Below are 22,071 nucleotides of genomic sequence, written 5' to 3'. Positions count from 1 at the left end.
GGTAACAGCCGATATAAGGTGATTTTGCAACTATCGGTATCGGCTACAAAGAGGAAGTTATTTGCCGATAACCTTTTTTTTTTTTTTTTTTTTAATTTATTTATTTTTTTTACCCGGGCTTTTATTTGCCGATAACCTAAACCCACAATCAATCATTAACGACAGTAATAAACATGTGACAGTATTAAAAGAAAGCAGTGAATGCAGTGGTAAGTGGTAAACATTTATTTGCTGTACCTGTTTATAACTATTTAGGCTTGTTTATGTGTGAATAGTGTAGCTGCAAGGCTATAATAGGCTGTGTATATTTATCGGCCGCCCACGCAATTAACCTATCACTATTTGGAAAGGGTCTGGAATCCCACCAAAACTCCGTTTGAGAAGCTGACTTAGGTGTTTTATAACTACTTGGGCTTTCATTTCCATGTAAGGGGTTAGTGGCACACTGGTAGCAAACATTGTAGAATTGGCCGCCCACACAAGTAATTAAATTATTTCAACTAATGTTATACATGCACATAAACTTTAGATGATTTTTGCTCCTTCTCCCCTGACCTACAGAATAGAAAAATGTCGGCATATCGGCTACAGGAATGAGTGAAACATCGGTATCGGTAAAAGTGAAAATATGCATATCGGTGCAACACTAATTTCAACCAAAACATAGTTATACTTACCTCACTAATCTCGTGGTTGTGGCTATTCTCGATGGCTTTTATAAACAAAACTTGGCCATTTCGATTACACCTAACTTTCATACGAAACGGGCACCCCATTTGAAAAGTCCTACAAGAAAAAACACAGAAAACAGTGTCACCACTGAAATTCTAGAAACTCCTAATACTTGCTTACAGCACGAAGTCACACCATAGGATCACACTTCTGGTTTGGCCGGCTTTTCTGGTAGAAGCCGTCTTGTAATCTTTTCCACCGTGGTGACATGCAAAATCTATCTCAGAAAAAACTAAGTCTTCATTAAACTTCTTCTTTGGTTCCCATGTAGCCGACGCCAATTCAATGGTTCTTAAATGTCTAATGTACAGTTGCACAAATTCAGCTTGCTGAAATGCAGATATTAGATCCTCATAACTTTTAAACTCATCCCCACACCAAAGCATTCCTAGTCAGATGAACCATAGATCCGAATCAAACGTAGAGCAGATGTTCAAAACTTACATGCCAAAAGCCACATGTAGTTACTGGAAAGCAAAATTCATATAACTATGTCGTTTATTTGGAATCACATGATCGCCGTACAAATAGCTCATCAACTATTCATACGTGACTGGCATACGAATAGCCACTCCGTACAATTATTTGTAAACCAGTTTACAACTGATTTGTAACACTGGCAACAGCCTTTGATCTGCCCACGCACTATACTACGAATATGCAATAATTCTGGGATAATCAGATGATCATTCAAAGATTTTCTTAACATCACTAAAAAAGTGCTAACTAAAGCCGGTACAATAGGCTGATATACTTGATAGAGCAGTTATCCAAATAAAGCTGTCACTAGTATTATTTGAGTATCTTCTTAGAGTTAGGGTTAGTGTAACCCTAACCTTCACCTGCAGAAGAAATAATTAGCTCTGTTTCTGCCAGAGGTAACAGAATAGTCTAAAGTACTCAAGTCTAGTAATATCTAAACCAAAACAGCCAAGCTGTAAAAAAGAGTACAGCCCCCAATAAGGCCAGGGTGAAAAAAGATGTGAAATTCAAGGTGGCGGCCAAGAAATGGCTGTGATAGTAAGTTAATGGCAAAAATTTTAATTACAATAACTCAGGTGAATTTGCATTGCCTCCTCCAAGTTTCACTAGGATTCTGCACCAAATTCACCTGAATTGTCGTAATTATAAATTTTGCTGTTATCCTACCATCACAGCCATTTCTTGGCTGCCACCTTGGATTTCACATCTTTTTTCACCCTGGCCTTTTTGGGAACCGCATTCTTTTTTTGCAGCTTGGCTGTTTTGATTTAAATATCACTTCCTTTTGTATTGCAAGCCACAAAGCCGGCCATAAACTGGCTTTGGTGCTTCCTTCTAACTTGTTTTTTTCTTTACTGCAGGAATTGTGGAACAAAAGAAGCAATTGTGTGTATGGCTTTTTGTCTGATCAAATATTTGTATATTTAACACTGAAAGATTATCACATACTGTAGGTAATAAGGTGACTACTGAACTGTAGCTGAAACTCTCATTGTTTGTAGTTGAACTCTTTCCAGGGTGACTTATTTCTAGCTGAACTCTCTACATGGTGTTTTGTTTGTAGCTGATCCCTATAGGGTAACTTGCTTCCAGCTGATCTTTCTACAGGGTGATTTGTTTGTAGCTGATCTCTCTACAGGGTAACTTGTTTCTAGCTGAACTATCTACTGGGTGACTTGTTTCTAGCTGATCTCTCTACATGATGACTTGTTCCTCCTAACTGATCTCTCTACAAGGTGATTTGTTTCCAGCACATATACTGGGTTGAAGCTAGGATAACTTGTACGTATTTAGCTGATACCTCTACAGGGTGACTTGTTTCTAGCTGACCTCTAATACAGGTTACTTGTTTCTAGCTGACCTCTAATACAGGTTACTTGTTTCTAGCTGATCTCTCTTCAGGATGACTGCTCTATTAGAGTATCTTGATCTCGCACTTGCTACACTAAGTTAGATTTCGTGTTATAACTCCGTGGCTTTAAGTCTGATTCTTCTACACCATTGAAGAGGCTTTCTAAGATGATTACTCCATCTGTACAGCGATTTTCAAAGCATTACTGCAAGCAGTTTTTCTGGTAGGCGTGGCAAGTAGTCTTTTTTTATTAGCTAATCTCGATTGTATAATTGTTACACACTGTTGGTTTTTTCGTTGTATCTTTGTGGTTTGTAGCTCGATTTCTTTCAAACCACAAAAGGTTTGAGGTTCAATAGTTAACCTTATTCACCCACCAATTTTCAGCTTCTTTCCATAAAGCCATACCTTTTGGATCGTATGTTGCACAGGCAAAACCTCTGAAAATGTGGGTAGGTAGGTCGGTTTAATAATTAGAAAAGTCAAGCAATATAGTTAAAATTTACCATACAATAGAGCTACAACTACAAAAAGCTTTGTGTAAATCATAGTACAGTGTTCTGCAGTACCATATAGTGTTCTGCAGTACCATACAGTGTTCTGCAGTACCATATAGTGTTCTGCAGTACCATACAGTGTTCTGCAGTACCATATAGTGTTCTGCAGTACCATACAGTGTTCTGCAGTACCATACAGTGTTCTGCAGTACCATACAGTGTTCTGCAGTACCATACAGTGTTCTGCAGTACCATACAGTGTTCTGCAGTACCATACAGTGTTCTGCAGTACCATACAGTGTTCTGCAGTACCATATAGTGTTCTGCAGTACCATACAGTGTTCTGCAGTACCATACAGTGTTCTGCAGTACCATACAGTGTTCTGCAGTACCATACAGTGTTCTGCAGTACCATACAGTGTTCTGCAGTACCATACAGTGTTCTGCAGTACCATACAGTGTTTACTATACACTGAAACGAACCTCTTCAGTGCTAAGAAACCGTGGCCAATTTCTCTGGAAGACTTCACCTTTACAGCTCGTCTTTTAGTGCCTTAGTGGCTAACTTTCACTTGCAAACATGAGATTGAAGCCATGATCCTATCTCACAACATGTGATCCAATATCACGTGATTATCATTATTATTCCAGGTCAAGCAAAAAGACAGTCAGTCAGGCCCATAAGATCCAATAAGTATGGCCTAAGTGTTTTACGCTGTAGACGTGACAACATATTTGTGTTATTTTTCGTGAATAATCGCTAATAACTCCTTCACTGTTTATCGTAATTCAGCCAAACTTGGTACCAAGATGTGCTTTTATACCCCCCCCCCCCCCCCCTTCTGTGTGCCAAATTTCAAGGCAATCAGATATGGCGTTCGCATTTTATGGCAGTTTTTGTAAGTGTGCAAAACAAGGAAGAAATAAGAAAAACACAAAGAAACTAAGCCAACTTTTGAAGTCACATATCTCAGGAACGCTTGAAGTGATTTTGTTCAAATTTGGTATGTAGAGTACTGAAGTTGGCGGCTGTGTCCACAGCAAAATTCATCCTGTTTTGTAAAGGCAGCACAGAGCTTACGGAAGTGCAAAAATCGTGTTTTCTTTCTTCCTGTCAATATACTCACGGTGTTGCGTGCCGGCCTCTTGGCCTCACGACACACTACCATGTGTCTTGGTAATGATGTAATGTGACATTGTATGATGTAATTATACCAGATATGCCAGCATAATTTCAAGAATAATAGGCTAGCAAAAAAAGCACCAAGCATTATGCCAGCATAATAGGACAATTTTCAAGATTTTTAATTAAAATGTGTACACCAAAAATACAGCAAAGCATGACCACACTACACCTTATTACTGCATTTTATATCAACAAAACATGCAATATTATTTTTATTTCTTGGCTGATTATTCAAATTTTATGGAAATAAGATGAATATACTCTAATACAGCAGTCACTTGCTCTAATACAGCAGTCAGGACAAGCTGATATATTCTAATAAAACAGCCAATTCTAAAGCATAATCTTGATTTTGAAAGCATAATTTTGAGTATAATAGGCTGGATTTTTGAGTACTGCTCAAAAATATAATAGGAGATATTTTCAAAGTGTAATCTTGTAACATCATATAAAATGTTTCAAAGGACGAAAGTGTGTTTTAATGCTATCAAAGCAGTAGGGGCTGCTACATTCTCAGCAGTTTTGTAATCACTGTAGGGTTATGATGTAATCACTGTAGGGTTATGATGTAATCATTATAGGGTTTTGATGTAATCCGTAGGGGTATGATGTAATCACTGTAGGGGTATGATGTAATCACTGTAGGGGTATGATGTAATCACTATAGGATTACTCTCACTGTAGGGTTATATCTTAATAGCTATGAGGAACGTGTTAAGACCAGTTGGATATGGAAGGAGTTGACAGCTGTGAGGAATGTTCGTCCATCCTTCAATACCACTCTTGGAATATGGGGTGGCATGGCATATACTGGTGTCTTCTGTTGGTTGTTAAGAGGCAAGGAGCCATGGACACTCAGTCACCATGGCACTGACCACACCTCCCTACAACAAGCCAATCGGAGCAAGCCAATAGAATACCCCAAACCTGATGGACAGATTAGTTATGACTTGTTGACATCTGTTGCTCTAACTGGAACCAATCACGAGTCAGACCAACCCACCCACCTTACACTGCTAAATGACAGTATCCCAGTTGAACACAACTTGGCGATATTTGATGGTCCTGAACAAAGGTTTTGTCCAGCTGGAGTCTACGAGTATGTACCATCTGAGGATGGCAGCAGGTCACGACTGCAGATCAACGCACAAAATTGTATTCATTGTAAAACGTGTGATATTAAGGACCCAAGTCAGAACATTAACTGGGTGTGTCCTGAGGGTGGGGGTGGGCCTGCCTACAATGGAATGTAAGCCACACTCACCAAACAGGAATATGACATTTATCATAAGAATTGTATTTATCAACAAAATTATATTATTTAACAATGAAGTATATATATATATATATATAGGTTCCAGTGATGAAAAGTTAGTGAAACAAGATATGATGGTAGCTAATACAACATAACCCTGTGGGAAAATCCCTACTTCAGCATGTTACCATGCCACACACAGCTGTGTTGTAACAGGTAGTTTACCATAATTGCTAGAACAATTCTTCACTTTCATGCAAACTAGTTTATCATATATCATTATTATGATGGTAGTTCTACATTTTAAGGGGAACTGTACTAGCCAAAGGCAGTGTCAGATATACTTTGGCATGTAACACTTTACAGTGACCAGTACTGAATGTCTGACAACAACTTGTGCTGCAGTCTTTGGATCACATCACACAGATCATAGCTTTCCCTCCAACTTGTATTCCCATCTCAATGAAACAAACAGACAGTTAGTTACATGACCAGTAATCTGTTGTTTATTTCAGTAATCTATTGATTATTTCTTGATTTTCTCAACTGTTTGGACTACAAATTATCACACCCTTAAATTGACCCTTTTGATGTATTACATAATATTAACAAAATATACATGTGCATATAATATAATAATTCATCAGCTGCTGATCTTTGCTTGTTTCTCAAGTTGTGCAGCAAGTCCATCTCCTGTCTCATTTGTACTCCACTGACAATTGTGAGGATCATATTCTAACAGGTACTCCTTGTGTACACCTGGAACATGTGACTCCTATTATTTGGGGCAGTTAGCTATCTACGTGCGTACTTCACCAATATATAGGGTATTACAATTTTAATTGTTACAAGCTTGTATATTAGGGATCATGGACATTTGGGTTTTCCTAGCCAAAGAAATTCACCCAAAAACCAGCTTCACAACTCCATCCTGGCACCTTGGCAGTATTGGTTAGGTACAACCAAGCCTTCAAGTACAATCCTAAAATTCCAATAAATTGTTACAAAATTTAAAAAACTTTTGTTCAATGTAATTTTCTACTGACTACAACTGCCTGATGCCTTCAGGCAAGCATAACTCGATAACAGCTGTTGATTTTTCACTGTCCGAGACGTGTCTTTTGGCATACCACAGTATGTACAATGCACGCATCATGGACTTACTTTTGTCCTCCTTTGTGTCCCACTTCTTTTTGCTGACAGCCCAAGGTGTTGATTCGCGGTAACGTGATGCATGGCTTTCCTACAGTACGTTTGTAAACGGGCATCGTCCGTATTTTCAGTGGTGACTGGATTGATTGCAGAGACGATTCTAACACTATTCTTCATTTGTAACGCTGTGTAACAGGCTGGAAAGCGAAGCGTAATAGCTGCTCAGTGCACTTTCAAGGCAGTAATTGATAGTTAAGGCACGCAAAACGTTGTATTTTCATAGTGACTGGATTGTTGCAGAGGCACTTCTTCTACTGTTTCTCATCTATCACTGTGTAACAGGCTGGACATAGCTGGCCACTGCACTTCCGAAGCAGTAGCTATTTGATAACTGGAGCATGCGTTCAGACGAAAACATTAATTCTGGCGAAAACATTAATTCTGGCGCCATCTTTTGATGTGGTATGCGTGGGCTCACCAGTTATAATAATGTTACAAGTTAACAAACAAGTTTAAGGAAAAATTAGAATTTTAAGTTTGATTAGGGATCATAGAAAAAAGTAGGGAAACAAGGGAGGTCGCTTACACCTGCAGATATACTAGTGAACATTTAGGGACCAAGACTGAATTAGGGATTAAATGTTCACTAGTATATCTGCAGGTGTAGGCTACCTCCCTTGGATTAAATGTTCACTAGTATATCTGCAGGTGTAAGCGACCTCCCTTGTTTCCATATTTTTTTTCTACAAACTTAAAATTCCTTATTTTTCCTTAAACTTGTATAAATTTCCATTAGCAGTAAACTACAATTTTAAAAGGTGCTAAAACATCACTAGAGGATGAAAATAACAATCTAGTGACTTGTTATAGTGTAGAACACTAACACCACCGGGATAACACTAACACCACAGAGATAACACTAACACCACAGGGATAACACTAACACCACCAGGATAACACTAACACCACCAGGTTAACACTAACACCACAGAGATAACACTAACACCACAGAGATAACATTAACACCACAGAGATAACTGACAAAATACTACAAATTATAAAAACCTTAAAGTTAGTCTGTTTTAGAGATTTAATTTTGACCCTGGTTATAGGTAGGGAACACCATGTATTGAACTAACGTTCTCCTTTATTTGACATAAAGTTGATTGTCAGTTGTGGCTCATAATAGTGTCCCTGAAAATGAAGTGTAATCTTGACCATACTCCCTCCTCGGTGTATCAGCCAAGCCGGCTCAGTTTCGTGATGACTGACTACATCACTGGCATTAAACTGTACCTGGTGATCATTGGACCAATCAGAAGCTGCAACCAACTAGCCACACCCCATAATTACCTGCTTCAAATAAGAGAAGGGGGATCCTTCAATGTCAGTTCCCATCACCTCAACTCTTTGACCCTTACCAGTAGGAGCTGTGGTGACCAGCAATCTCCTACAGGAAACAGCACTTTATCAAGTTATAATCATTGTTGGTAAAATGTTCATCCTAATTACACAAATAATTTAAAACTACACACGAGACTTAAGATAAATATTAACAAAAGTTAGAAAATGGTATGCATAAAATCCTTTGATCTTTGGGAGATTATGAGGTCTTTAAAATCCACAAAGAGACCTCTGGAGAGGTTCTCTGAAATGAGACCTCTGGAGTGGTTCTCTAAAATGAGACCTCTGGAGAGGTTTTCTGAAATGGGACCGCTGGAGAGGTTCTCTGAAATGAGACCTCTGGAGAGGTTCTCTGAAATGAGACCTCTGGAGAGGTTCTCTAAAATGAGACCTAGTGGAGGGAGTCACCAACAAGTGCACCTCACTAATGATCATTGATGTGCTGAGTAGCATTGCAGATCAGTGAGCTTCCTTTTGTCATACAGTACAATAGTATTGTATAGTAGGGACCACAAAGGAGTAGGCGTGGCCCACAAAATAACATCACCTAAAAACCAGCCTCAATCTGAGCCCAAGCAAGCTTTCAGATTGACCCAAAACACTTTCAACAAGTTGATATGGAATTATGAAGAAAAATTATTTAACAGAAATTTACTGACTACCTGACTGACTGACTGATGCTTTCAGACAAGCGTAACTTGATAACGGCTAAGCCTACAGGCTTGATTTTTCCACTGTTCAATGTCGCCTCAACCCAAGAGGTGCCTTTTGGCATACCGCAGTACATACAATGCATTCTTCATGGACTTACCAGTGTCCTCCTTTGTGTCCCATTCATCTTTGCTGACAGCGAAAAGTGTCATTTGGCTATAGCACGTGATGGCTTCCCTTCGTAATGGAAATCGTCTGTACGTATTTGTCATAGTGGCTATTTTGATAGCAGAGGTGCTTTTCAAACAGTTCTTGATTCATACTGCTGTGTAACGGGTTGAACATAGCCTACAACAAAGCGTAATGGATACTTCACTTTTCAGACGATAATTGATATAGCTGGGGCATGCGGCACCATTTCTTTCGGTATGCGTGGATTGCAGAGGTACTTTTCGAACAGTTCTTGATTCGTAACAGGTTGAACATGGCTGACAACGAAGTGTAATGATAATTGATATAGCTGGGGCACGTGGCTCCATTTCAGATGTGGTGTGCATGGGTTCACCAGTCATAATAGTAGAGGTATAACACTTCTTATTGTTTTACTGTGATTTAATATTATGTACTACTCCAACTTGTTTCAGTACTTTTTATCAATGTGCTATGGTCCCTACTCTAGTTGAAAATTCCAAATTTGTTTGTGTACTTGTATATACCGTATTAGTACTATTTACTAGATTTGTGCCGCACCCTCGAAAAGTACTGCAGTGTGGTACTATTCGAAGGTCTTTATCCTGTTTCTGAAAATAATTATAATTGTACCACACTCTCGAATAGTACCGCACTATACTTTCGTAATTACTCTTTACTAGTGCTCTGGTACCTTTAGTATTAATCTCCTTCTCAATTTAAGGAAGGTACTGTCCTGCAAGGCTTAGAATTTCCGGATATTAGTTAGTAAATTGACCATGTAGCACGAGGCGTGACATGGTTGTGCTACAAGGACTTGAGTGAAAGAGAGGTCTTGTATACATACAAGAAGTAAGGAGCAACGTGTTGTGATTGTTTTATAAAACTATAATGTAGAAAAGCTATAGTAGTGGGAGGCTAAAAATATTAGTAGCGCACCCTCGAATAATACCACAGTGCGGTACTATTCGAAGGGTTTTATCCTTATTTTTGAGCAAAAAAATAATAGTACCCCTGGGGCACAAATCGAGTAAATACGGTAATAATGTAGAAAGTTGATTGTGGGTTTACAATTTGTGTAAGGTATGATGTAAGCCACTCAACCCACAATCAGTCAATCCATCTACTAGTATAAAGACACCACATCATTTTCTAAGTCAGTTAGAGACTGCCACTCAGATCTTCATGGATTAACACCTTGGCTTTGCCTCGGGTTTTTAAAATCATGAATATCCTCATGGTAGGTCTATAACTATTACTTTACAATTTCTCTCTCCAAACATCTGAATGTCCGTATTAATGTTGTACCCAAATTCATCAAGTGTCCACATTCACAGGTTCCAGTATAATATGGACACCTTGGAACCAACCAATAGTGTCCTGATCAAGGTGTCCTGATCATCAAGGTGTCCTGATTATCAAGGTGTCCTGATTATCAAGGTGTCCTGATTATATCAAGGTGTCCTGATTATATCAAGGTGTCCTGATTATCAAGGTGTCCTGATCATCAAGGTGTCCTGATCATCAAGGTGTCCTGATTATCAAGGTGTCCTGATTATCAAGGTGTCCTGATTATCAAGGTGTCCTGATTATCAAGGTGTCCTGATTATCAAGGAGTCCTGATTATCAAGGTGTCCTGATTATCAAGGTGTCCTGATTATCAAGGAGTCCTGATTATCAAGGTGTCCTGATTATCAAGGAGTCCTGATTATCAAGGTGTCCTGATTATCAAGGTGTCCTGATTATCAAGGAGTCCTGATTATCAAGGTGTCCTGATTATCAAGGAGTCCTGATTATCAAGGTGTCCTGATTATCAAGGTGTCCTGATTATCAAGGTGTCCTGATTATCAAGGTGTCCTGATTATCAAGGTGTCCTGATTATCAAGGTGTCCTGATTATCAAGGTGTCCTGATTATCAAGGTGTCCTGATTATCAAGGTGTCCTGATTATCAAGGTGTCCTGATTATCAAGGTGTCCTGATTATCAAGGTGTCCTGATTATATCAAGGTGTCCTGATTATCAAGGTGTCCTGATTATATCAAGGTGTCCCCCAGGTCAGTTTAAGTACTAAGGGATAATTTGGGACATGTCTGGATTATGTAGGTGTCCTCAAGTGTCTACATTAATAGGTTCCAGTATTTTACGGGAGCTTACCTACGCAGACGGAATGGTGGTATCTCCACTGACAACTTCTCAGCCAGTAGTTTAGAGACATCGTCACATTTGGAAAATATCCTCAGTGATGCAATCACATCTAATGGAGTTTCTTGTAAGTTTATGATGACTAAGTCCCCTGGACTATTCTTCTTCTTCACCACCTCCTACAACAAGTGATGATATTATGGAGAAAGTTGTAGCCACTTCAAATCCTCAGTAACTGTTACAAAGGGCACCTGATAAATTATTTACCAGTGCTGTGAAGATATTTATCAAAAAGAGTTTTTGATACAAAATTTAATGCCTTATGAATACATTGTGCAGGACCATGTAGACAGTGTGATGTAATGTGATGTATTGTGATGTAATGCTACAATATACTCTGAGAAACTTTATAAATAGTATTGCTGGTGGTTACAAGGCCAGCTACAACCATCCTTTCTGACAAGAAAAGGCCAGAGTCACACCAGAGAGGAGGACATATCTAGAGCAGAGAAGATATCTATTGTTAACTTTCTAGTTACTTACCAGTGGCATATCAGCTGCTGGAGTTACAGTCAGACTGGATCCAAACACTACACACAAGTCTGCCAGGCTGGCTTGCTCAAACCCTCCGTCAAGAGCATCTGATGAAGAACATATGGGTCCCCAGTATAACCTGTACAAACACACTGTCCCCAGTATGGCCTGTACAAACACACTGTCCCAGTATAACCTGTACAAACACACTGTCCCAGTATAACCTGTACAAACACACTGTCCCAGTATAACCTGTACAAACACGCTGTCCCCAGTATAACCTGTACAAACACACTGTCCCCAGTATAGCCTGTACAAACACACTGTCCCAGTATAACCTGTACAAACACACTGTCCCAGTATAACCTGTACAAACACACTGTCCCCAGTATAACCTGTACAAACACACTGTCCCCAGTATAACCTGTACAAACACACTGTCCCCAGTATAACCTGTACAAACACACTGTCCCCAGTATAACCTGTACAAACACACTGTCCACAGTATAACCTGTACAAACACACTGTCCCCAGTGTAGCCTATACAAACACACTGTCCCCAGTATAACCTGTACAAACACACTGTCCCCAGTATAACCTGTACAAACACACTGTCCCCAGTATAACCTGTACAAACACACTGTCCCCAGTATAACCTGTACAAATACACTGTCCCCAATATAACCTGTACAAACACACTGTCCCCAGTATAACCTGTACAAACACACTGTCCACAGTATAGCCTGTACAAACACACTATCCCCAGTATAGCCTGTACAAACACACTGTCCCCAGTATAGCCTGTACAAACACACTGTCCCCAGTATAACCTGTACAAGCACACTGTCCCCAGAACCTGTACAAACACACTGTCCCCAGAACCTGTACAAACACACTGTCCCAGCATAACCTGTACAAATACACTGTTCCCAGTATAACCTGTACAAACACACCGTCCCCAGTATAACCTGTACAAACACACTGTCCCCAGTATAGCCTGTACAAACATACTCTACCAGGGATAGAGAACTGTTCAAGAGGTCAAACTCTTATTCTGAAAACAGACCACTACGAGGTGCTGTTCTCTCCAATTAGTTACTCTCCCCATACAAGTGTACATACCCTGAGGCAATGACTCTCCAAAGTTAATAATAGTATCCCTCAATTGTCCGCCACATGCTGGGTTGTCACAGTTACGACCTGTGATGTGTTTGCTTTTTGGTCGACTACACTTAAAGTCCCTGAGGTACTCATGTTTGCACTTCTTGCACCATTCCATGTTGTTGTTGCCATGGAGTTCCCACAATGCTGTAGGGGGTTACCATATAGGGTAATATACTCAGCGACATATTGTTACCTTTTTGGGGTATCCCACTGCGACGGTGTAACCCATCAGTATTCTGACTAATAATGTGTTTTAATATTCCCTCCTAGATGAGATCATGTGATTATCATGTGAATGTCATAGTAACTGTTACAAGTAGTATTTGTTCATTTCAGTCAGCAAGTTTTATGTCATAACATAGAACAAACTATATCATGACATTCAAGGAATTCATCAAAACAGCTTTATGTCTGAAGTTTAGGCTCTGCCTTCTGCAGTGCCAACCATTGGTGAAGCAGATAACAAACCATGACCAGCAGCAGCATATCAACATTGAGCCTTTCTTGTGCAATAATAGTACTAGTATATAAAATGAAGTAGGGATCCAAGCAATAAAAAGTACCGAAACAAGAGATGAATGATGGTATTACAGCATAGCTCAGTGGGAAAATCCCTACATTGACATGTTATAACAATTGTTTTGTTCAATGCCGAAGTAGGGATTTTCTCAAGCTATGCTGTAATACCATCATTCATCTCTTGTTTCACTACTTTTTATTGCTTGGATCCCTAAAAACTTCTGTTTGTTTGGTATTTTATTATAGCATACAGCTATACACACGTGACTGTTCTATTAGGGTGACTGCTGTATTAGCAAGTAAGCTACCATGCAAGGGTGTGCGTCACTATTTCATATTTTCGTTGTGCTAGCATCAATAACGGGGTGTGTCATCATGACAGATTTTTAAGAGGTGTGTTCTCGGTGCTTGATCGTTACCAAGAGTTAATAATAGTGGAGAGGAGTCTAACACAATACAGAGCCTCTAGAGTGATTCAACGGGATTCTCTCAGACGTGTTAACAAGTGCACACTACCAGAAATAGGAAATGTGATGATTGCACATGGTAAGAACAAAGAAATGTGATGATCAAAACAATCTTCACATATAGAATATACTACAAATTACAGAATTTTACAGAGGAATCCCTTTGAATCACGCTGAATCATTTGTAGAGGATCTGTATTGTGTTGGACACTCTCCTCTCAATTATTAACTCTTGTCGCTACTAATCAACCTTAATAGGAGTGGTAGAACCTGTTGTGTAGTTACAGCTATCTATGGAGCATAAGCACTTAAATTGCAGCATCTAAATATTATGTTGCTCAAGGAAAATGTTGATAGGGAAAATTAACACCTCAATATGGTTTACAAGAAGACCACAGCTTGATTGAAGATAAAAGGAAAGACAAGGCACAGAGGACGCACACTTGTTGGATCCCCAAAAGGCACATTCCACTGGTGAGTTTGTTATTGTAGCGTAAAATGGTGGCCATGTACTGCTTCATTTGGCCCCCAGCCTTGTGACTGTGATCAGGCAGGCAGGCAGCTTCAGTTATCCAAACAGTTAACTTATCTGAACTGAGAGACATTGGGGTTGGATAACTGATCGATGAGGGTACGTGGAACATCTGGAACATCCACCACTGATCTACTACAGCACTTTAAGTACTTCAATAGAACAGTCAACACAATGACATCATATAAAGCCTTTGGTTTCAATAGCATGCACCTTGTACCAGAGAGCCACCTCTCAGAAGTCAACAATGATAGAGGCAAACCCTTACCTAGGAAAGGCAGACTCTAGTCACTTACAAGAAATGATTACCTGTTGTAGTTTCACCAGCAACATATGAGTTGGAGAAGGAATGGCCTTTACTGTGCTTGTCGTCTTCCCTGCCTTGTGAGCTGTTGCTCCTTTGGACTGGGAATGGGCTTGGAGTTCCCACTTCCCTGGACCAGTCTCCAGTTTGGTGTCCATTCCACTACGGAAATCTGGAACTACAAAGAAACATACGTAAAGTGTAATGAGCTCATCAATGTAGTACTCCTTGGTCCCCATATACTGTTCTGAAGAATAGACATGTTACCTCACACCTGAGACTATCAACAGTTGCTGAGGTGAACATTTAGGATAGTTAAATCCCCCTATACCTTATTAGGAGTTGGGCAACATACCACATTATGAGACCAGAAGTCCTGGATGAGCATGACACCTCAACTCTCATGTACTACGCGTGAGACACACGCATAGGATTGTTGTCTCGTGCATGGTTTTCCATCTCATATATTGCAATTCCTGGAAAATTAAGCTCTCATGTATCACTTCAGCAGTGTTGGGAGTAACGTGTTACTTATATAACGCGTTACATAATATTATTACTTTTGTGGTAATTAAGTAATATAACAAAATACGCTATAAAAACAGGTAATATAACTCAAGTTACTTTACTTGCAAATGTAACGCATTACCTAAGTAATATAGTTACTGTAACGAGTCTAATATTACGTAATATCATTACTACAAGTAACGTAGTTACTAATCTCGTTAGTAATCCACTGAGTAACACCTAGCCACAACGAAGTAATGAAGCCTACTGAATGAAGCTTATTCACCAGCTTCTTACTTATAACCAAGATTTGCACGTTGTCCAACAACGAACAACGCAATCATGTCACATGATAAGGTGGTAGTTTCACACGTGACAGCTTAAGGCTGTGGACACAAAGTAATATAATATGTAATATTATTATAGTTACTTTATTTTATGGGTAATATGTAACTGTAACTAAATAGTTCAGTTGCAAGTAATATGTAATATATAACTAGTTACTTTTACAAAGTAACTTGCCCAACACTGCACTTCAGCAATGCACTATACAATGCTCTAATTGTTAAATTAAAAATGGAGAGGTAGAACTGAAAGGAAAAACAAATTTTGCAGGAATTTTTCTACCAAGAGGAGACACCTCACTTATAAGTAAGCAAATCTCACTCATTTAAACCTCAGGTCTCACTACAAGTGCACTTTACAGCTCGCTGTACAGGTCTCTGGATGAGACAGTCTACACTTTATTTTATTAATTTGTGAAAATTCACAGGGGAGAGTAAAAGGCTAAAGAGCCTATAAGAACACCCCCAAACAAATATAACGACACAACACAAACTACAAAATTATTTACATAACGCAAAAAACAAAACTTTGTCACTTACTTCCAGTGGAAGTGCTAATACCAGCTCCCTAGAGAACAATGATGATATCTTAAGGTTGTAAAATGTGTTAAATGACGTACAGTAAACACAATGAAATGTTTGCTCTTCTTCACCAGCTCTGCTAGCTGATCCACCTTCCTGTTCAACTCCTCTGGAGGATCAAAGAATTCCTTCGTCTCTTTTTTACTTCTCGCTGTATGAGCCATAGTTTGTAGTAAGGTATTAAACGATTAAATGTGTGCAGTCTCCTCCCCAGCCACCCACGCGCTCAATCATTTCACGTGGGCTGCTGAGCTATTAAATACTCAAAACCACAATCGATTGTTACGGAACTTCTTGCTGTAGTGTCACGTGGGGCGGAGATGTCGTTGTGCTGTCGTTGTAGATTACTGTCCACACTAGTTACACCTATACTGACGCGCCAAGGAGGAGTCGCTTCATCTCATGTTCGGTTGAGACCTCCTTACACGCGTATACACACTTCAGGTACGTCACTCGTGGCATGGTTGCAATGATCGCATTTGCACCATCATCATAGCTGGACTACTCAAGAAGGATTATTACGAGGTATTGGACGTCCCACGTGATGCTTCCACCAAAGACATTAAAAGAGCGTATTACGAGGTAGGTGTGCTCACGTGAGAAACTCCTTAAAATACTCCACCCAGCTGGCAAAGAAATATCATCCTGATCATAACAAAGATGAAGGAGCAGCTGCCAAGTTTACTGAAGTGGGAGAGGCATACGAGGTATGTGTAGGGATAACTTGGACCACAAGTGAGACTTGTTGGTTTGAGCCTTGCGATCATCTCCTTGCTATCTCCTTCCTGTCCTGGTTTACAGAGACAGTCAGTCCTACACATGACCTGAAATGTTAGATAGAAGTTTCTTAGTGACATCATTTGGAAGGTCTTATCCTGTCAGCATTGTTGTTTAGAGTAGAGACAAGTTTGTGTGTTCACTTGTTGCCAGGTGTTAAGTGATGGACAGAAAAGAGCAAATTATGATGCATACGGACATTCAGCTGCTAGTAGCTATGGTAGTGGTGCAGCAGAGGGTGGTGGCTTCACTGCTAATCATGCAGAAGAGATATTCCGCCAATTCTTTGGTCAGGGCTTTTCTGGAGGAGGATTTGATTTTGATACCTTCCAGCAATCGTCAGGAAGCCAAAATTCTATTCACCAGGTACTGTTTGTGTTTAACAATATTATGTAAGTATTTGTATTGGTCGTTGTGTACTACACTGTATCTTGTTGCTATATAAAACATTGTCATGGTTTCATATTCCACAGGTTGATTGATTGATGTGGTACAAACAGTAAAACTTGTGTATTACCTAATAGCAAGAGTTAATGATAGAGAGAAGAGCGTCGAACTATCGTATAGTCTATCAAAAATGAGCGCGCTAAGTCCTCTGGCTTCGATAGGCTTGATTTTTTCGTAAAACGGTTAGGTGAAAATGTCTCAGAATTTAATACGTCTGGAACGGCTGCATCAGGAATGCGTAGCACAAGAGCAGAGGCAGAGTGATGGACACTCCAACTCGACGTATTTATCGTGTTCCGTTCCATCAAGAATCAAGTGACGATGATAGCGACCAAGAGGAGGGCGAAGACCTATCAATGGATGATTCTGGGGAACAAATGTTGACAGTTAACGACGCTGCTAGAGAGTACCAGGGAGAGCAGTCCATCGAATCATCTATTGATGCTGCAGCTGTTGATGTCAAAACACAGGAACTATTTCTAATGGAACTTCGTAATGATCTGAGTGCGCGTTATCCAGAACTCTTGTTCTCAATGGCTAGTGGCATAGCAAATAGCGCCAGTATGCAGGTTATTCCTACTATGCTAATTACTCCAGCAATTTTTCATCATCACCCTCCCTATGGCTTGGTTCCACGCATTCAAGTATCAGTGCAGTACAAGGTTTATACTGTATCGGTTTTGATGAGGGTGTGGAAAAAGGAGACATTTGGAAGCTGTGATGAGTTAGATTCTGCGTGCAAGATAATCGGAAGCAACACTAAGCACAAGTTTTGTCCAGGTATTGAGATGAATCGCTATATGACTGATTATTATGAGCCCATTTCCTTCCACATCAAGAGTGCGACAGTGTCAATGTTTCCTTTCCACCGAGTTGATTCACAGAAATGTGATTTGTATTTTCAATTAGCTCATAATGCAAGTGGGGTAGAAAAAGAGTCCAGTGATGTATTGTGCTACCCTTGTAAACGCTTGTTGAATCATTTAGAGCGCCAAAAGAAAAGAACGGCAGCAGAAACACCAACAAGGAAGTTGAAACGTCAAAGGCCATCATCGAAAGCTAGGTTATCATATATGAGTCCAGCCAGCCAAGCCAAACGAAAGAAACTGGCTCAATATGAAAGAACAAACACTATCAGGAAACTGTCAAAGTATGAAGACAGTGAAATAGTTTTAATGATGCTCAAAATGAAGAAATGATTAAAATTGTGCAGAGCATAGGAGATGATGATTTGGAAAAACTCTACACGGAAAGTGAAAAGCACAGCGTTGGCACAATTATGAAAGAAATTTGGGTAACTGATGTCCAATAGAGGAGAAAGCAATTTTTTGATGACCTAGACAAAAACAGTATGTTAATATTGAACTATTTTCATGGTGACTATATTGCTTTACCGTGCTATATAGGCTTTGGTGGAAGAGGGAACCGTTGGAATTCAATTACAATCAGAATGGGTAAGCTACTATACCGTTGTCTGTTTTTTTGTGTTTATGCATATGCTTTTTAGCTTTGGCAATCTATACTCGCAGTCCGGCTGCTTATGAAGCTTTAAAGGAATTTGATGTACTTAAGCTGCCTTCTAAAGCCACTCTGCAGTCGTATTCTGGGACATTTATTCATGAGCCTGGAGCCAGTGCTAGGTGCATATCTGATCAAGTTTCACGCTACTTGGCTTTCAAAGAAGAATGTGGGAGGCTAGGAAAGCAGGACCCCAAGGGAGATGGAGCTTTAATCTTTGACGAGGTCAAAGTTGCTTGCCAACTCTTGTGGAACTCCCACAGCCATCAATTGATGGGGTTGACCATGACATCGAAGAATCTTTCATCACTGAATGATGTGTACTCCTTGTTGCAAAAATCTGACGCATCTAAGCAGACCTCCTACATACTACAATTTTTATGGAGGGACTTGACTAGTGAGTTTGACATTGTGAGCCCTTATTTCACCTGTTCTTCGTCAGTTTGTATTGGCTTGTGTTCTTGAAACTGTAAAACTGTTTCAGTTACAGACCAGCGTACTTGTGTGTGATGGTGGCTCATCAAACATAGCTACCATCAAAGTCAGCCATGGTTGTCATGGTGCCTATTCACTAAACAAGGACCAAGATGATAAATACAAGGTGGAACCCTGGATGCCGAACCCATATAATCCTCCACATAAGATATTTTGGCTGATATGTCCATCGCACCAGGTACTGTTAGTCTAGTGTGTCATATTGTTACTATTATTGTTACTTGCTCTAGCTTAAGAACATGATCAATGTCCTGTTCTCCTCTAAGCCAGGTGGTTCCAAACTGTTTTACCGTGCTGAGAAGTCTACATTTGGGTGGGAGACCATTAACAGTTTGTATGAGCGAGAACTGGAAAGGGTTAGTCAAGGCCAGACCAGGATGGTACCTCGTCTTAAAGAAGCTCACTGCCTGCATGATGCATGGACTAAGCCGAACATTCATCCAGCTAAGATCATGCAAGTAAGACGAGACAGATGTCATGCACAATTTTTCTGAAGTTACAGTACCATTCAAATGCAACATTACCTTGCACGAGTGCTTGCCAAAATAGTTAAACTCACGATTTTCCTTAATTAAGTCAGTAGCACTTGTGTGTAGTGAGATTGCTTTTGTGCTATTCAGGGGTTAATCTAGGTGGGGAGGGTGGGAGGCCCCCCTGGGTTAGCTATTGCCCCCAATCAATCCATGCTGTAAAGTGAATCAATCCATGCTGTAAAGTGAATCAATCCATGCTGTAAAGTGAATCAATCCATGCTGTAAAGTGAATCAATCCATGCTGTAAAGTGAATCAATCCATGCTGTAAAGTACTGGAAGCCTTTATCAATGTTCTTAAATACGTCACCATCCAAACTCCACACACGATCATGACTTAAAAGCCTTTTTCAAATAGTAGGCTACACGCTTCTAGATAAGCTAACACTTCAGCTGCTGCATCCTTGTTGGGTGGAGGAGGATCTTGGTTGATGTACCATACCAACTCAGACAGCACTTGTTCCTGCTGTAGAAAAAATACAGCAAAATCATACAATAGCTCAACCCAGAATATTAACCTAGAGGGGACAAAGTAAGTCGCTTTGGATTCTAGGGGGTTTGGGGGCATGCTCCCCCGGGAAAATTTTGAAAATTTAGGTGTAAATATACTCAATTTTGGTGAAAGTTTACTGTGATCCTTGACTATTCGATATACAACTTTGGGATCATTTAAACCTTTCCATTTCTCAAGGCTTTAGGTATAAACCTAGGTACAACTCTAATGCAAATTTTTCACACTAACTTGTTATAACATTGTTTCTCTAACAGATCCTGCCTTTCCCCACACAGCTAGTACACAGAAGTCTTTCTTGTCATGGCAAAGTAAGCTTGTTTATTTCAGTGACACTATTTACTCTACATTATTAAATAGCTTGGGACCTCTTGCGGATTAATGTTTATGGTTTCAGGGAATTGTGCTCATGGTTTTTTGACACCTATCCAATCATTTTATATCTCCTCTGCGTCTGTCCGGGTCGTCGGTTGAGAGCCTTTTCAGCCAATATAAGCATAGTTCCGGAGGAAAGCTGGACTCAGTAAATTACGTCACATCTAGGGCAGCTCATCTAGTTAAACAGTCTGTATCCAGTCACCACAGCGGCAAACAGTACAGGGATCAGCTGCTGGATACAGTTGAAGTACCCTTACACAAGAAACAATATAACAGACAAGCAAACAAAAAGTAAATGAATATGTAAATTATTAATTATTTGTATTTTTAACCTTTATTAACAATAACTAATGTTTTGAGTTTTGGCCTAATTTGTTTTCTAATTTTGTGTGCTGTGCAAGAAGCACTGGTCGTAGATTGACGTCGACTGTAGACGCCAACCCTTTCTGTGATGCCATCTGTTGTTTAGCCACTGATATCACTTCTTGGATGATTGTATTGGTGACTATTCATACAAATATGTCACACACATCTCCCAAAATCTCTTCATCAAAAGTGTCAATGTTAGGAAGTTGCTCAGCCAAGGTGTGTTTAAAGATGACAGGCAGGTCGGCTTTCCTCTTCACTTCTGAATATGCAATCTAAACAAAAATTCACATAGTAATAAAGTACACAGGAGTCAAGCATGTAGACATACAGCTGTACAGTGAATATTGTATGGAACTGGTACACATTACAAACCTCGATTGTGTTTTCTCCCAGGGAATTAATGCTACAAACACTCCTGACAGTTTCATGAACAGTTTGTATGAATGGCACAAAAGTAAAATCAGGGAATTACATGAAACCCCTGTCCCGGTATTTGAGATAATGAGGCAGATTTGTCTTGTCCTTCATAATCATCGCCTGTAGAATTGTAATCTCCTGAGAGAGTTTATTTCTTTGTGTGTCTGTACATCCCTTTATCTGCTTGTAACGCAGATGCAACATCTCACAAATTGCTGCACCACCAAATCGAAGGTGAACATCATTCCCATCTGTGACAACTGGTGAGCATGAAGATGTGCTTATGCTTTCCCCATTACTGCAATTACTGGTTAAACTCCTTTGGAACCTTTCCATGTGCTCCAGGAGCTGTTCATAAACAGCTGAAGAAAGTGTGATCATCACTGGATTGCTCTCAGGAACTGGGATACCACTGTGGTCACAAAAATCAAGCCACTGCATCCTGATAGCTGCTACCGACTGTTCAGCAGACTTCTCCAAGTTAATGGCGCTCAGCGGGTAGGTCCTGTTTAACAAGAATGCGCTGCAATATTGTTGCCATTGCAACAGGAATTGCAAATATGGGTCTACTTCTTGCTTGCATTTAATATAGCACACCAAAATGTGTCTGATGGTTTGTTACGATATCCTCGG

General features: G+C 39.8%; 3 protein-coding genes across 8 annotated transcripts in view; 2 read left to right on the top strand and 1 right to left on the bottom strand.

Moving 5' to 3' along the window:
• The window catches only part of LOC136238437 (electron transfer flavoprotein-ubiquinone oxidoreductase, mitochondrial-like), a 35,045-nt gene extending 29,464 nt beyond the window's left edge, over positions 1-5,581 (top strand). The window contains exon 13 of one of the 2 annotated variants that reach the window (XM_066028904.1): positions 4,934-5,581. In XM_066028904.1, the coding sequence (XP_065884976.1) occupies positions 4,934-5,502 (569 nt within the window). In that variant the 3' untranslated portion in view covers positions 5,503-5,581. The remainder of the gene's footprint in view (positions 1-4,933) is intronic. The other variant, XM_066028905.1, reaches the window with a different exon arrangement.
• A 482-nt stretch (positions 5,582-6,063) lies between these two features.
• On the bottom strand, positions 6,064-16,564 carry LOC136238439 (uncharacterized). 4 transcript variants are annotated; one of them, XM_066028910.1, is made up of 10 exons: positions 16,067-16,320; positions 15,954-15,981; positions 14,568-14,740; positions 12,934-13,006; positions 12,699-12,884; positions 11,586-11,683; positions 11,055-11,221; positions 8,010-8,106; positions 7,796-7,952; positions 6,064-6,263 (listed from the first exon to the last, which is right to left on the bottom strand). In XM_066028910.1, exons 1-10 carry the CDS (start codon positions 16,157-16,159, stop codon positions 6,148-6,150), a joined length of 1,188 nt encoding a protein of 395 aa, XP_065884982.1. In that variant the 5' UTR covers positions 16,160-16,320; the 3' UTR covers positions 6,064-6,147. The 4 variants fall into 4 exon arrangements, with proteins under 4 accessions (XP_065884982.1, XP_065884981.1, XP_065884983.1 ...); XM_066028909.1 differs by having other exon boundaries at positions 6,065-6,263; positions 16,034-16,314; XM_066028911.1 differs by having other exon boundaries at positions 6,065-6,263; positions 15,954-16,001; positions 16,067-16,211.
• The window catches only part of LOC136238438 (dnaJ homolog subfamily A member 3, mitochondrial-like), a 25,705-nt gene continuing 19,882 nt past the window's right edge, over positions 16,249-22,071 (top strand). For both annotated transcript variants that reach the window (XM_066028908.1, XM_066028907.1), the window contains exons 1-4: positions 16,249-16,439; positions 16,492-16,577; positions 16,622-16,702; positions 16,926-17,138. In XM_066028908.1, the coding sequence (XP_065884980.1) occupies positions 16,316-16,439; positions 16,492-16,577; positions 16,622-16,702; positions 16,926-17,138 (504 nt within the window). In that variant the 5' untranslated portion in view covers positions 16,249-16,315. The remainder of the gene's footprint in view (positions 16,440-16,491; positions 16,578-16,621; positions 16,703-16,925; positions 17,139-22,071) is intronic.

This window comes from Dysidea avara, chromosome 11 (assembly GCF_963678975.1).
Source record: "Dysidea avara chromosome 11, odDysAvar1.4, whole genome shotgun sequence".
NCBI lineage: Eukaryota > Metazoa > Porifera > Demospongiae > Dictyoceratida > Dysideidae > Dysidea > Dysidea avara.
Note: the sequence above shows the minus strand (reverse complement) of the source record. Positions and strands in the feature narration are given on the sequence as shown.

Bases quoted from the DNA above. Each gene is read 5' to 3' on its own strand.
- LOC136238439 (XM_066028909.1), bottom strand. From the start codon at position 16,159: ATGGCTCATACAGCGAGAAGTAAAAAAGAGACGAAGGAATTCTTTGAT. The intron at 15,982-16,033 runs GTACGTCATTTA...ATTGTTCTCTAG, and splicing joins AACATTTCATTGTGTTTACT to GGAGCTGGTATTAGCACTTC. The intron at 13,007-14,567 runs GTAATCATTTCT...GATCTCATCTAG, and splicing joins TGCTGGTGAAACTACAACAG to GAGGGAATATTAAAACACAT.